We start from the raw sequence: 16,457 nt of genomic DNA on the forward strand, positions 1-16,457 counted from the left end.
TTGGGCAGGGCTGCTGGGGAAATCCACAGTGCCCCCTTCCTTTCCCACTAATGAAAGCCCACTGCCATCTGCAGCCGTTTTATTGCCTTTCATCTGCACCCCAGAGTCAGAGAGAAAAACGGCTTTCAATTAGGCCAATTCCTTAATGAGCTCATGTGCAAAATTGATACCATCTGGTTTTTAAGTGGCAAAAAGGGAGCAGCGGAATGTAAGAGTCCTAGCCAGTATTTCATTGCAGATCATCATATATAGGAAACAGGGTTGGCAACTCCAGGCTAGGAAATTCCTGGAGATTTGGGGGTGGCCTGGAGATGATAGAGTCTGAAGAAGGGGAGAAACCTCAGCAAGGTATAATGCCAGAGAGTCCACCCTCCAAAGCAGCCATTTTCCCCCCAGTGAACTGATCTCTATAGTCTGGAGTTCAGTTGTAATTCTGGGAGAGCTCCAGGCCTCACCTGGAGGTTAGCAGCCTTAGGGAAGAGAGCGAAGAACCCCCAGGAACTGCTGTGCTTCAATTGGCATTTCCTCTTCTGACTTGAAAAGACTCTAGATCTGCTGCTAGGGTTGCCAACTCCACCTGGGGGTGGGGTTCTTGGACATTTGGAAGCGTTGGCTGAGGACGGCCCGTAAAGTTTAGGGAGGAGAGGGAGCTCAGCTTGGAATATGACTCTAGGACTTCCATTTCTCCTAGACTCTATGGTACACCATACAGTCTGCCCTTTGAAGACGCTATTTCCTCCAGGGAAACTGATCTCTGGAGATCAGTGGTGATCCTGGGAGGTCTCCAGGCCTCACCTTGAGGTTGGTACCCCATGACACCAGACAAGTGATAAGGTTAAAAAAAACCCTAGTTGTACCATGAAAAACTTCACCTTCAGAGTAAGCAGCTGGGAAAAGCACAAAGCAATCCAGGCTAGGTAACCCACGTTTGTCTGAGTGTTGGAGAAAATTTCACCTGCAGATTAAGCTACTGTGGAGAACTCAAGGCTTGGCTTTTTCCTTGCACCCAGTCTCCGAAATTCAAGACCTCCAGATGGCGCCCTTCAAGTCATATCCAAGCAATATTAGATTTTACGAGTGGCATAGTTGAGTAAAGAAGTAGCAGCATATGATGGAAAGGGTGATAAGGGTTTATTACTGCCAGAACATTGTGGTTTGGGTAAACCTTAACCAATTTTTCTCTGGCTGCAAGGGATTTTCATAGTGTACTGCAGGGCTTCTTTTCTGGGGGAACGTGCTGGGACTGAGTACCGGAACCTCTTCAACAAAATTCTTTTTAAAAGGTTTAAAAGTTCATGAGTTTTCGGTATACAGACTGAAAACTTCATTTCCCTCTTGTGAGTTCCAGCACCTCTTTTTTTTTTTTTTAAACCCACCAAAATCCTGGTGTAGCGTATTACTCATTTGAGTCATCCAAATCCCCACTCATGCCATGGAAGCTCGCTGGGTGACCTTGGGTCAGTCACACTCTCTCAGCCTAACCCACCGCACAGGGAAGTTGTGAGGATAAAGTGGAGGAGAGGAGAACAATGTAAGCCGCTCTGGGTCCCATTGGGGAGAAAAGCAGGGTGCAAATGAGTTAAATAAATTAATTGAATTAAATTTGAAACGTGGTGTCGGAGGAGAGTTTTATGGATACCATGAACCGCCAAAAAGACAAATGAATGGGTTCTGTATGAAGTTTGAACTCTCCCTAGAAGTTAAAATGACCGAACTGAGGCTATTGTACTTTGCTCACACTGTGAGAAGACGAGACTCGCTAGAAAAGACCATAATGCCAGGGAAAGTTGGAGGCAGTAGGAAACCAGGAAGAAGACCCAACATTATATGGATTGTCTCAATCAACAAAGCCACGGCTCTCAGTTTGGAAGGCCTGAGCAAGGCTGCTAACCACAGGACATTTGGGGGTAATTAATTCATAGGGTCACCATAAGTCCAAAGGTACTGGATGGCACATAACACATACAGGGTGCATTCAGAGGGCGTGCTGAGAGCGGTTTAAACTGGTCCGGTTCTGATGCGATTATTTTTACTCTGGACAATCGCGATCACACGAGAGCGTGTGTCGGGTTTTGGGGTTTTTTTTCTCAGTTTGCGCATGCACATAAGTGTTCATCCGTGGAATTGAAAAACTTTATCCTCACGCATGCGCAGAGCCACTAGGGCAAATCACGGATTTCGTTTGACAGTTCCACAGAGCACCGTGATTTCACCGCTTGGGCAGAACTGTTCACCCGAAACTGGCCACTTTGGGATCCCGAACTCAAAACTAGTGACCGTTGGTTTTAAAAACACGGGAGCGGCGTTCCGCTTATGCGCATACCGCCGACGCACAAAAAGAAAAAGGCGGCCGAAAAGCGGAAGCCTCGGGCTTCCAAGCGGGGAGGGTGTTTCATCGGAAGTGACTTGACACCAGAGGAGCGATCACACAGGGAAACTGTGGCTTTAAACGGGAGAGCTGAGAAAACACCACTTTGGGACCTGGTAACAAAATACTCCAGGTTAAAGGGGTTTTGAGCCGGAAACCAACAGCTGGGGACAGGAGGCAGATGTTGACTGTGTGATCGTGCAGATAAAATCCGTTGCTGAACTGTCACAACAACAGATCAAACGGCGCATCTGAACGCACCCACACAGTATAGTATTATATGAAAGTTCAATTGTTTTGTTCTGATGGGCCACGGCCAGTGGTATAGTGGTTAAGTGTGCGGACTCTAATCTGGGAGAACTGGGTTTGATTCCCCACTCCTCCACTTGCACCTGCTGATGTGACCTTGGGTCAGTCACAAGCTCTGGCACAGCTGTCCTTGAAAAAGAGCAGTTTGTGTCAGAGTTCTCTCAGCCCCACCCACCTCACAGGGTGTCTGTTGTGGGGAGGGGAAGGGAAAGGAGTTTGTAAGCCGCTCTGAGACTCCAAGTGAAGGGTGGGGTATAAATCCAATCTCTTCTTCTTCTTCTAAAACAGGAAGGGGGGGCAAATCACTGATTTTATCCTCTCTGATCCTATTCCCCTCCTTCTTTTTATTCTCCCAACAACCCAGATAAGGCTAAGAGAAGGTGACCACTTCAAGGTAGGGTTCCCAGGTCCTACCTGTCTGCCAGTGAGGGGATTGTTGGGCCTTTCCAGGAGCTTTTACCGTGTGCACTTTGCTTGCGCGGTGTGATGATGTCACCCAGACGTGATGTCATCACACTGCCAATGTCGCATGGCGATGCTCTGGTTTTCAGGCAAAACTCTATGGTTTGAGCCCCGATTTTACCATAGAGTTTTGCCCAAAAACTAGAGCCCTGCTGTGTGACATCGGCAGTGCAATGATGTCAATTCTGGGTGACATCATCACACCGTGTTTGTGGGTATTTGTGGGTGGGGTTTCCCCTCACCAGCCACCTGGCCGGCCGTGGGGAGGAGCCCACAAAAATGGGGGAACCCCTCCCCAGATAAGGGGGCTAGCAACCCTCTTTCAAGGTCACCTAGAGAACTTCACAGCTGAGTGGGGATTCGGATCCAGGTCTCCACAGTCGTAGTCAGATACTCTAACCGTTACCACACATTGGCTCTCTCCACAATGCCACAGATAACAGCACCAGCAAGAGATAGTTTGTCATCTACACTGCTATAATATGAGGGGGTAACGTGCTAAAGGAATAACAGGGGAGTGTAAACAAGGGGCTCACAAGGCACAGGGCTTCATACATGCCTCACCTCAGCTCTTGTGCGTCGGGACAACACCCTCAACCAGTTGCCAATCATGGTCAGTATGGAGGCAAAATAGGCCAAACCAAGCAGGATCCAGAACCACACCAACGGTTTGTACCATGGATACTCCTCAGCCGACGTATCACCTAGGAAGAAAGGGGAGAGGTTGACAGAAAAGCTGAGACTGATGCCGTTCAACTCCCCAATTCTGCCTTGAACCTAGGGCTGCCAACTCCAGGTTGGGCAATTCCTGGAGGTTTGGGGGCAGATCCCGGGGAGGGTGGAGTTTGGGGAAGGGAGGGGGATCAGTGAGGATGGGATGTTATGAAGTCTGCCCTCCAAAGCAGCCATTTTCTCCAGGGGTCTAGAGACGAGTTGTAATTCTGGAACCCTAGAAACCTGACCCATAGTAGCCAGCCCAGTTGAGCAGTTAGAGTGTCTAACAAAGACAGAGAGATACACACACGAAATCCACACAGCCACGAAACTCTGTGACCTTGGGCCTAGGCTTGCATTTCCCCCGGCGGGGGAGGGGGTTTGCCCGCTTTCTGGGCCCCTGATCCACTGGCCCAGATCTGGCTGGCGGGGGGAACCTCGCCCCCAAAGTGCTGGAATTGCACCGGGCACATTGCCGGGGGATGTTCTAGCACTCGGCTTAAAAACTCTGTGTTACCATAGAGTTTCTGGCCAAATGCTAGAGCGTCCCCTTGGCGACGTGCCTAGCGCGATGATGTCACTTCCAGGTGATGTAATTGCGGCACACGCGCATAGCCCGTGTGCCATAAGGTCACAGACAGGATACTCAGTCCCCCTGCCGGCAGACGTAGGGACCTGGAAACCCTACTTGGGCCAGTCACCTCTCTAAGCTTAAATGTCTATCTATCTAGTACATTTTTTTTTGTATTTTTGCATTTGTTTTTTGTATTTTTGCATTTGTGTGCGTGTGTGTGTGTGTCTGTGCCTAGAAGTCATGGCAACCTCTGGCGACTCCTACTGGGCATGGAGGACATTCAGAGAAGCGGCTTGATAGCTTCCCTCTGCCTCCCAACCCTGGTATCTTTTGGAGGTCTCCCATCCAAATACTTGGCAGGGTCAGCCCCGCTTAGCTTCCGAGATCTGATGAAATCGGGCTTGCCTGGGCTATCCAGGTTAGGGCTGCAGTACAATTTTATTCTGTCCTTCTCCCAAGAAATTCAGACTAATGAATGCAAACCAGCCATCTAGGGCCCTGTTAAGGGTTCAGAATAATCCATTCAAGAATTTTGCACATACACAAGAGACACAAAGAGGCAAAGTTCCCCATACTGTGGGAGCTAAAAGCAGATCTGGGAACTTTATAGCAAGCAGTGGAGCAGGACTGGTTCTCTGTAATCAGTTGGTTCCCAAGACCAGGAGGATTTGTGGGGCTATAGTGCTAAATCATGGGACCTGCGGTGGCTCAAGTGGTTAAGACGCTGAACTGCAGACCAGAAGGTTGGTAGATCAGCAGTTTGAGACCCGAGTGCTGCATGACGGAGTGAGCTCCCGTCTCTGCTCCCAGCTCCTGCCAACCTAGCAGTTCAAAAGCAAGAAATTGCAAGTAGATAAATATGTACCACTTTGGTGGGAAGGTAACAGCGTTCCGTGTGCCTCAGTGTCTAGTCATGCCGGGCACATGATCACGGAAATGTCCTTGGACTCTTTGGCTTGGAAATGGAGATGAGCACCCCTAGATGATCATCCCTAGAGTCGGATTCGACTGGCTTTCAAGCAAGGGAAACCTTTACCTTTACTAATGCTAGATCAGTGGCTTAAATTACCTGCCGTTCCCTCCTCCAACCACCGGTGGTTTCTGTAGCATTAAGGAGCAGGGAACCATAGAGAGGGGGAAGAACTGGAGAGAGAGGCACAGACAAACTTAATGTAATGCCTACTCAGACTGGCAGCAGCTCTTCAAGCTCTCAGGTAGAGGTCTTTCACATCACCTACTACCAAATCCTTTAACTGGAGATGCCAGGGATTGAACCTGGGACCTTCTGCATGCCAAGCAGAGGTTCTACCACTGAACCACAGCTCCTTCCCAAAGAGGATGAATAAGGGGTGGGCTGTGCTAGGGCCCTTCCTTCTCACTCACTTCCCCTGTCTTCGTCCCTGTAGGGCAGTGCAAGAACACAACTTTATTCTTCAACTCGAACATAACTCCAACAGAGATCAACACCTGATAACCAGAACAGCTTTTACATTGCAGCTGTCCTGCTTTTAAACATTCCCGCTAATGTAGCCACACCCACTGTACAAATATCAACCAATAAGGTTGTTCACATAAGGACCAATCACGGATGTTCCCGCTCAGGGAGCTTGCTTGAAAGTGATCGGTTAGTATACATATAAGAAAAAAGATATATATTTAATTATGCAGATCTTAACAGCAGCAAGAATTGTATTTGCCAAAAGATGGAAGAAGAATAATATTCCCTCTAAAGATGAAATTATTATTAAATTGTTTCATATTGCAGAAATGGAGAAATAAACTTGTATCATTGAAGAAAGAAACTTGGAAGCTCCGTTTGATTCAGTGTCAGGCAGCTTCACATGTGTTCATGCTACTTCTCACGGCACCCACCTGCCACATAATCGCCAAATCCAATGGTGGTCAGCGTGATGACCACAAAGTAAACACTCTCAAGGAGGGTCCAGTGCTCCAGATGCTGGAAGATAACAGTGGGCAGAGACACAAAGAGGAGGCAGCCAATGAGAATGAAGAGCAGCGCCGACAGGATCCTCACGACGGTAGGACTGACTTGCCATTTCTGTGCAAGGAGAGAATGGAACAAAGGCAATGCTCGAAAGGCACACAGCACACCCAGAAGGCAGTCAACTCCCACAAGAACATGGGACTTCTGCCAAAGAGTTGTCCAATCCCACTCAACTGTGGGCAGCTCAATATTTCTGGGAAGTCTGGGCAAGGTGACAATAGCCCTCCTCCATTCTGGGCGCTTGGCATCCACAGATATACTGCGCCTAGACAAGGCGGCTCCATTTAGCTAATAAAGCACCACTAAACCTCTCCTTTTCCAGAAAATGATCCAATCTTTTTTTTTTAAAGCCACCTAAAATAATGTTGGATGTTGTTCCAAAATGGTTGGATCTCGAAACGGTCAGCCCTGGTTAGTATTTGGATGGGACACCGGCAAGGGTCACTATACAGAGGCGACCGTGGCAGACTACCTCTGTTCATCTCTGGCCTTGAAAATCCAATGGATGCAAGTCGGATGCAACTTGACAGCACTTTCTACCACCAAGATAATGGTTTTCTTCATCTTGCAGCAGGATGGTCTAGGGGTCGTTTCGTAGAAAAAGAGCTAGGGGAACTCATTAGCATAACTCATTAGCATATGCCACACCCCCTGCCATCACCGGAAGTGTGTCATAAGGCCACACCCACCACTCAGTTAGTCTTAGTCTTAAAGGTTAGTCTTAAAGGTGCTATTTGTTAGTCTTAAAGGTGCTATTTGAACTCTTGGACTATTTTGCAGCAACAGACTAACACAGCTAATTCCTCTGAATCTAAACCCACCACTCAGGCTCCACCCCCAAAATCTGCAAGGTATTGCCAACTCAGAGCGGACGAGCTTATCTGATGGCACATGTGGGGGAAAACAAGCAAACCATCCATGTCAGGTAAAAAGGAGAGATTCCAGGGAGAAAAAACAGCTATAAACCAAGCCCAGCCATAAACCAAAACAGCTATAAACCAAGCATGGGGGCAGATGACCACATTGCTACGGAAAACACACAGAAAATCCTGGCATTTATACTTTGTTTTCCCTCCCTCCCCCCATCAATTCTGGTGACCGCCCTGGTTTCAGCTCTCGCCGAGCCCCTGTCGAGCTCGGCGGTGGAGCTGCGAGGCCAGCGGGAGCGCGGAGAAGCCCTGCCAAGCCCCCCCCGCCCCCAACGGTCCCGGCCGCCGGCGGCCTTGCAGCTCCACCGTAATGAGGGGCCCGGCGGTGGACCTGCAAGGCCGGCGGGAGTGCGAGGAAGCCCCGCGAAGGCCCCCCGCCCCCAACGGTCTCGGCCGCCGGCACCGGCCTTGCGGCTCCACTGCCAACCCCTATCAGGGGCCCGGCAGTGGACCTGCCAGGCCGGCGGGAGTGTGAGGAAGCCCCGCGAAGGCCCTCCCTGGCCCCAGGCAGGCAGGGGTGGTGAGAGGCGGGGAGGAAGCAACTTACCCTCCCTCTTCTCCTGCCTCCTCCTGGCTGAATAAGGGCCGGAAGCGGGGCGGCTGGAAGCAGGGGGTGGGGCTTCGCCGTGTGCCCCGCCCCCTGCCCCTCACCTGGGGGAACAGCGATCCCCCGCGATCCCCCCCGAATCGACCTCTGGGATGGTCCATATGAGAGCTGTAACTTCCACACTGGGACTGTTGATTAGCGGAGGGCGTGCCTAGTGTCGTGCTGACGAACACCACAAAGACCAATGTTTTGGTAGTGGCTGCATGTCACAGATTCTGGAAATGCAGCTGTGGAAAGGGGGCCCAGGCGAAGGCAGGGTAAGTGGAGCAACTCACCAAGAAAATATCCTCCACTTTGCCGATGCCCTTCCGTAGAGATGATCCCAGATGGTCCCCAACTCCAGCCAGGAGCATCCCAAAAAGAGGAATCCCCACCAAGGCATAGAAGATGCAGAAGAGCCGGCCAGCGTCAGTTTGGGGTGAGTTGTTCCCAAAACCTATAGGGTGGAGAGAGCCCAGAGCAAGAGGCAGAGCTACCGTAATTGGACAGGTTTCACCCCATTTCCTGGCTAAGCACCCTTTTGGAACACAAAGGTCTGTTGAATCAGGAGCAGATGGGCTTCACAGTAGAAGAAGGGTGAGTGTGCATGTTCTGTGACAGTACTGTTTAAGTGCAGGGAATATATTGGGTACTAAACTTAGCATCCTGCAAATCTCTCACTACTTTGGGGGGAAAAGTTTCTAGTCCTAGGGGTTACAAGACTGAATTGGAAAATATTAGGGCAATCTCTTGCAAAAACTCAGAAGACAGAGGGAAAATAGTCCAAGTTCAAGAACCACTGATCTGGAGGGTATACCCTCTCAGGGCCATCCTCTGGTTTCATAGAATCATAAGAGTTGGAAGGGACCTCCAAGGTCATCTAGTCCAACCCCCTGCACAATGCAGGAAATTCACAAATACCTCCCCCTCCACACACCCCCAGTGACCCCTGTCCCATGCCCAGAAGATGACAAATCTCCAGCACAACTGGCCTGGAGAAAAATTACTTCATGACCCCAAAGTGGTGATCAGCATTTCCTTGAGTATGTAAGGCTGTGGTCACACGGAGCATTAGCCACGCTACAGAGATGGAAGATAGGCGGATTTTCCGGGCGTGATCACAGCGCCACATCTGGGAAGCGTAGAGCTCCCGTGGCGAACCTGAGGCTTCCCGCCGAAGATGCAGGGTAAAAAACTAGTACCTCTGAGGTACTAGTTTCCGGAAGCCGCGGGGAAAGGGTGGGCGTCTGATTGCATTTCCGGTGGCCAGGAGGAGGCAGGAGAAGAGGGAGGGTAAGTTGCTGCAGTAGTTCTATTTCTTCTAGCTTCTTTGTACTGCAAACCCCTACCTGCTTGTAGTTCCCAATCTTGCAGGCATGAGCAAGACTTAACTAGATCGTTTTCCCTATCCTGGGCTGTAAAATCCATCGTTCTCATCCCCAGCACTCCCTGGGCGGTGGCCAGTTGGCTCCTGAATTGCAAAATCCTAAATTTTGGAACCACAGACAAGCACCTTTCCTGCCCCAACGGCTTCTCCCCCTCACTTCCCTCCCGATCCCGATACCTATGGTGGTGATGACGGTTCCAGCAAAGAAGAAGGCGCTGCCCATGTCCCAGTTCGAGCTGGTCGTGTTGGTGCTGTTGTTGGAAAGATCCACGCCGGCTAATATGGCCTCGCTTACTTGCTAGGAGGAAGGGCAGAGGAGAGAGTAGCGCCAACATTTAGAGGATCGGCACCCCAAACAAAAGACCCAACTTCCTTTCCCAGTGCTCACTCCCCCTTCATTAAATTTCAGACCAATCCTAACTATTTGGGATTATAGCAGCCGGTTGACTCTATAGAATCATACTCCCCAAAGTTCACCTGCCCCTGGCTCCACCCCCTAATCTCCAGAAATATTCCAGGCTGGAGCTGGCAACCCATGGGGGGCAGGGAATACAGAAATCACTGTTGCATGATGCCCATATAACCACTTCCGGATACATATCAGCAGGGGTCATTTCCTGCCGGAGCGCGCAGGAGCGGAGCTCCGGCAGTATAGAGCCCAGGGGGCAGGCACATGCAATAAGCCCCACCCCCTGCTCCCAGCAGCCCTCAGTCAGAGCAAGAAGCAGCCAGGTAAGTTGCAGAGCCCCCCCCCCCGGTCCAAAACAGTCCAGTGGCACCTTAAAGACCAAGGTTTATTCAGGTACAAGCTCTCCCTCCTCTGCGAGGACAGATCTGCACGTTCCCCCTCCCCCAATAGCTAGCAATCCAAAAGAGTCCAATGGAGCCTGAGTGGTGGGTGTTGCCTTCTGACACACTTCTGGTGATGTCAGGGGGTGTGGCATATGCAAATAAGTTATGGTAATGAGTTATGCTAATGAGTTCCTGCACCTCTTTTTCTACGAAATGACCCCTGCATATAAGGAAGTGACATCATGGCATCACATGATGCTGATTCCCACCCCAATTTTAGCTTCCACTGCTCCATTGAGCCTGGGGAACCCGCCCCCCCTGTTGGCTGAGGTCGTGCTTTCAGGTGGAGGTCTTTCACATCACCGCCTGCTTGACCATTAAGAGCATAAGGAAAGCCCTGCTGGATCAGACCAGTGAGGGTCCATCTAGTCCACCATCCCGTCTCACACAGTGGCCAACCAGTTCTTCTGGAGGTCCAGCCACAGGGCATAGAGGCCAAGGCCTTCCCCCCATGTTGCCTCCTCACTCTGGGATTCAGAGGCTCTGAATGGGGAGGTTCCCCTCAGTCACCATGGCTAGTTGCCATTGACAGCCTTCTCCTCCATGAATCTATCCCCTTTTAAAGCCGTTTATTCCTGTGGCCATCACTACATCCTCTGGCAGCCAATTCCACATGTCACCCGGCCAGAGTTTGAGGTCCTTACCTTGCTTAAGCAGAGGCTTATTGATATAGAGCTGCAAGAGCTCAGAGCCGTTGCCTCCAGAAGGTGCTCCTCAGTAAGATGGGCCTATCCCCTTTCTGGTGTTTTACCATATTACTTTTTCTCACCGCAAATGTGTAGAGCTTATTTGTTGGCCCGTTTTAACGTTCTCCCCTCTGCTATTCTTGAGGGGAGATATAAGAAAATTCCTTATTCAGTCAGGTTATGTGGACGTAATAGAAGAGAAATAGAAACGGTTGAGCACGTACTCTTACACTGTAAATTGTTAAATGACATTCGAGTGGAATTTATAGAAGCCCCCCTTAGGTTGGTAGTAGGCCAACCGGATAGAAACAAGGTACATTATCTCCTTGCTTCACGAGACACGGAGATCATTGAACTGACCGCTAAGTTTCTTCATGGTTTTATAAAACGGAAGAATGACTCTGAGCATATTAATGATTCTTAATTTATAATTTTAAAAACTTAAGTTTAAAAGTTTAGATTTCAGTTTATTGTATGACTCAGCTATCTTCTGTATGGTCAAATCTATCTTGTGACAACTTGAGGTATGTTATAGCCCTGACATATCCTTGGAATGGTTTACCATGATTATCTATTTATAATCTCTACTGGATTGTATTAATACTGGGAAATGTTTACTTTTAATATTGTATGCCAATAAAAGGTATTTGACTTTGACTCGGGCAGCTAATTCCACATTTTTTATCCCTCTCTGTGTAAAGAAGTATTTCCTTTTGTCCATTCTAGTTGGAGATGCCAGGGATCGAACCCGGGACCTTCCACATGCAAATCAGATGCTCTGCCACTCAGCCATGGCCCCTTTTCATTTGGTAGCTAATGTAGCATAGTCAGCGTTTTGTACAAATAGCTAAATTCAAGTCCAGTAGCACTTTAGAGACCAACAAGAGTTTTGGGTTATAAGCTTTGGAGAGTGAAGGTCCTCAAGAGAGCTTTGAATCTCCAAAGCTAGTTGCCCACCTCCAGGTGGCACCTGGAGATCTCCTGCTATTACAACTGATCTCCAGGCGACCAAGATCAGTTCCCCTGGAGAAAAGGGCTGCGTTGGAGGGTGGACTCCCTGGCATTCTATCCTGCTGAGGTCCTTCCCCGGAGTCCACCCCCAAAATCTCCAGGTGTTTCCCAACCCAGAGCTAGTGGCAACCCTATCCAAACCTTATACCCCCAAAATCTTGTTGGCAGGGGGTTTTTTTTGTAGAAAAAGCCCAGCAGGAACTCATTAGCATAATAGGTCACACCCAATGGCAGAAACTCATCAGCATATTAGGCCACACCCCTGATAGCACAGCTCATTAGCATATTAGGCCACAACCCCATGTTACCAGAAGTGTGGTCATCCAGCCACACCCACCTTTTGCTCCTTATTCTGTTTACCTTGTTTGTTGTCAAAACCCAGGGCTTTTTTTGTAGCAGGAACTCCTTTGCATGTTAGGCCACACACCCCTAATGTGGCCAATCCGAATGAGTTTCTGGTGTTGGGTGTGGCCTATTATGCTAATGAGCTCCTGCTGGGTGTGGCCATCTCAGGAGCCAGCCGGAACTCCGTTCCTGTGCATTCCTGCCCAAAAACAGCCCTGCTTGTTGGTCTCTAAAGTGTTACTCGACTCAGATCTCCCTCTTCTGCTGCAGACTGACATGGCTGGCTACCCTTGGAAACGGTCTTCAGTGTATTGTGTAGTCAGCCTTGTTTACCTCCTCCAACTCCCCCAAATGACCAGGGATAATTCCTCTTTCTTGGCCCCTGTTCCTGATCAATCACATTCCTGACTTTTGTTTGGGGGCAAGATGCCCTGGTTCCACTGTTGTTTGTGTGAGCTGCTGGAGTTACCCTGCAGGGTTAATGCTCCAAATTCAGGATCCCCCAACGTGAAACCTCGGAGCAGGGATCGTATGCATCATCCTCATCTCTTGTGTCATTGCATTGTGCGTGAGTTCTGAAGTTTCCCACCGTGCACAGCTTGCGGCTTCAATACACTGCCACTTCAGAGATACATTTTGAATGCTTGGTAATCTTTTAGGACAGGTATATTTATAACTCCAAAGAATAATGCCACCCTACGAGTCTAAATAGGCGAAAGGGAGGCAGTTACAGAGAAAATGAATCCAGAAGGCAAAAGGAAGGTTTCAGAAATGGATAATTGTGTGTGTGCGAGTGGGAGCTCAAGCAGCGATCCTTAATATGAGAATTTGGGGCGGAAGCGATAATTGGCGGGCACTCTTCATGTTTGAAAGCAAATGTATAAGAGTAAGAACTATGTTTTAAGCATTGTATAACCTCCATTCTTGGGTTTTTAGTTAGGTTTTCTTTACTTTTTCCTATAGATTGTAGATTTTCCCTCCCCAATTTCTGTTGTGGTTTTATAGAAATGCAAATAAAAAAATCCCCCCCTTGGGGGGTAAGCTTAAAAAAAAAGAATTTGGGGCTTAGAGCCATACCCCAATTTTCATCTGTCAAAATTTGGAGGGGAGGCACTCACATCTAGAGAGGAGGAAAAGGAGTTGGTTTTATACCCCCCCTTCACTACCTGAAGGAGTCTCAAAGCAGCTTACAATCACCTTCCCTTCCTCTCCCCACAACAGACACCCTGTGAGGGAGGTGGGGCTGAGAGAGCTCTGAGAGAGTTGTGACTGACCCAAGGTCGCCCAGCTGGCTGCATGTGGAGGAGTGCGGAATCAAACCCAGTTCTTCCGATTAGAGGCTGCCGCTCTTAACCACTACACCAAGCTGCTAGGCAACTATAAATCATTTCTCCTTTCCCTCTCAGAGTGAAAAAAGATATGTGTGAGTAGGGGGAAACAAGGGGGCGTAGCAATTTCCGGGCCAGGTGATAACTGGGAAGTAGTTCCACACATCTCCACCAACAGACCTTGTTTGTTTTATTCATTGTTTGGACTCCTAACTAGGCCTACAAGCCAGATGCAGAGCCTAAAGCCTCTTCTCATTGTTCCTTCAGCAACTGGCATTCACAGATATACTGCCTCTGGACATGGAGGCTCTGTTCAGGCTGTTGTGCACTGATGGATCTAACCTCCATGAATCTGTCTTAACCCACCCGCCTTAAGGCATCACACCTTTTGGAGCAGGGAGTTTTATCCTGGTTGTGCGCATCACGATTCCATCTCCTATCCCTCTCCTACCCAATTTGATTTCCCCCCCACCTTACCCAGGACTCTTTTTGTAGAAAAAGCCCAGCAGGAACTCATTAGCATAATAGGTCACACCCAACAGCAAGAACTAATTAGCATATTAGGCCACACCCTGACAGCACCGCTCATTAGGCCACACCCCCATGTTACCAGAAGTGTGGTCATCCAGACACACCCACCTTTCCCTTCTTATTCTGTTTACCTTGTTTGTTGTCAAAACCCAGGGCTTTTTAAACTCCTTTGCATGTTAGGCCACACACCCCTAATGTAGCCAATCCTAATGAGGTTCTGCTATTGGGTGTGGCCTATTATGCTAATGAGTTCCTGCTGGGCGTGGCCAACTTGGGAGCCAGCCGGAACTCTGTTCCTGTGCGTTCCTGCCCCAAAATAGCCCTGCCTGTACCTGGTTGCCTGCTCAGTCTTCTTACCCGTGCCCCCACGTCCCCATCTTATCCTCGGCCTTTCCATCCAGCCCCTACGGCTACTTCCCTCTCACCTGAATGAGGTCAGCCAGTTTGTCGGGGCTCACGCACTGGTGCTGCTTCAAGAACTGTTCCCGGTGCACTTTCAAGAACTCCTCCCGGTAGGCATTGAGCTTCACCTGTTGGTAGACCTCATTGGGCTGCTCTAGCTGGCGGAAGATGAAGGCCCCGGTGACGAGGTAAACCAGGACCACGGTGAAAAGTGCAAAGACGGTGGTGAGGCGCATCACAGCGCTGCTTCCTCGCGGGGTCAGGCTCAGGATCGATTCCTTGGATGGGTAGCAGACGACGAGCATGGAGCCATGGTGGTCGGGAGGGCAAATGGCGGGGGGCAGAGGCGGTGGGGGGTAGCTCACTGTGGAGGGTACAGAGAGTAGGTGTTGTAAGTGCACTCAGATGTGCCGTCAATTTCCCCATTCCCCATCCCTGTGGCTGGGGCTAACAGAGAGGGAAACATGGTCTTAGATCCACCCAGCTTTTTCACCCAATCTCACCCAGTTCCCCTCCCCACTACGGCCCCTGTTGCACATGGCCCCTTGTACTATAGTTCCCATGATTCCCAACACATCTGTTTTGGTTGGTCAAAGGCGATCCCTCCTTGCTTTTACACCAGCAGAAAAGTTGTCTGGATCCAACCCAAAGGGTCGTCCCAGTGGACAAAAGGAAGTACTTCTTCACACTTTGCACAGTTGGCTCACGGAACTGACTGCCACTAAGGCACGACAATGGCCATTTGCTTCAGCGCACACAGAAGAAAGTAGTTTTTCATGCCACATTGTTAGTTTGCGGAACTCATTGTGCCCCAGCCGCATACTTATAGAAGGCTTTGAAAAGAGACTGCGGACTAATCTGAGAAGGATGCGTCTATCTCCTCCAAAAAGACAGACTCTCTCTCAGTGTCAGATGGTGAAGAACAGACATGCATAGAAGGGATGTGGCGATCATGCTCCATTTGTGGACTTCCTAGAGCAGGGGTGGCCGAACTCGCTTAACATAAGAGCCGAATAGAATAAACGTCAGATGTTTGAGAGCCACAAGACATGAACAAAGGTCCCAGTTTTTACTGGGAAATATGCAGATTTGCTTTTTATTCGAACGGATTAGAACGGATAAAAGGAAGTACTTCTTCACCCAAAGAGTGATTCACACATGGAATTCACTGCCACAGGATACAAGCATGGACGGCTTCAAAAGGGAATTAGATAAGCATATGGAGCAGAGGTCCATCAGTGGCTATTAGCCACAAGGTATAGATAGGGACTCTGGGGCAAGTGATGCTCTGTCATCTTGGTGCTTCGGGGGGGGGGTCAACAGTGGGAGGGCTTCTAATGTCCTGGCCCCACTGGTGGACCTCCTGATGGCACTGGTATTTCTGGCCACTGTGTGACACAGAGTGTTGGACTGGATGGGCCTTTGGCTTGATCCAACATTGGCGTCTCTTATGTTCTTATGTTAACATTAAACGAGACTGCCAGAAACAATAACAAAAGCAGTAAAAGCAGATATTGATAATAATATTTATTTGTCCAATGATATTTGTTTGCTAATGACATTTAGCTTTCCCCCAGCCTCCCTGCCAGAAGCCGCACATTCTGTGTGAAAGAGCCGCATGTGGCTCTCGAGCCACAGTTTGGTCACCCCTGTCCTAGAGGTATTTGGCTTGTCACTGTTGGAACCAGGATGCTAGACTGGATATGTTGTTGTTGTTCAGTCGCACAGTCGAGTCCGACTCTTCGCGACCCCATGGACGAACTCTCGCCAGGCCTTCCGGTCTTCCGCCGTCCTCTGAAGTTGGCTCAACTTCATGTTCGTTGCATCGATGACACTGTCTAACCATCTCATCCTTTGCCGTCCCCGTCTTCTTTGACCTTCAATCTTTCCAAGCATCAGGGTCTTCTCCAGTGAGTGCTCCCTTCTCATTTGGTGGCCAAAGTATTTGAGCTTCAGTTTCATTATCTG

At 49.4% G+C, this 16,457-nt stretch overlaps 1 protein-coding gene and 1 non-coding gene across 2 annotated transcripts in view; both read right to left on the reverse strand.

Annotated features, from left to right (window-relative positions):
• Positions 1-14,725, reverse strand: part of KCNK4 (potassium channel, two pore domain subfamily K, member 4) — a 21,488-nt gene extending 6,763 nt beyond the window's left edge. The window contains exons 1-5 of the mRNA XM_015416806.1: positions 14,513-14,725; positions 9,512-9,632; positions 8,244-8,404; positions 6,300-6,486; positions 3,704-3,843 (exon numbers count right to left, since the gene is read on the reverse strand). Coding sequence (XP_015272292.1) covers positions 3,704-3,843; positions 6,300-6,486; positions 8,244-8,404; positions 9,512-9,632; positions 14,513-14,725 — 822 coding nt within the window. The remainder of the gene's footprint in view (positions 1-3,703; positions 3,844-6,299; positions 6,487-8,243; positions 8,405-9,511; positions 9,633-14,512) is intronic.
• On the reverse strand, positions 5,682-5,753 carry TRNAA-GGC. Its single transcript has one exon. It is a non-coding gene; the product is annotated as a tRNA-Ala (tRNA).
• Positions 14,726-16,457: the final 1,732 nt, after the last annotated feature.

This window comes from Gekko japonicus, unplaced genomic scaffold (genome assembly GCF_001447785.1).
Source record: "Gekko japonicus isolate JY-2015 unplaced genomic scaffold, Gekko_japonicus_V1.1 scaffold248, whole genome shotgun sequence".
In the NCBI taxonomy this organism is placed as follows: domain Eukaryota; kingdom Metazoa; phylum Chordata; class Lepidosauria; order Squamata; family Gekkonidae; genus Gekko; species Gekko japonicus.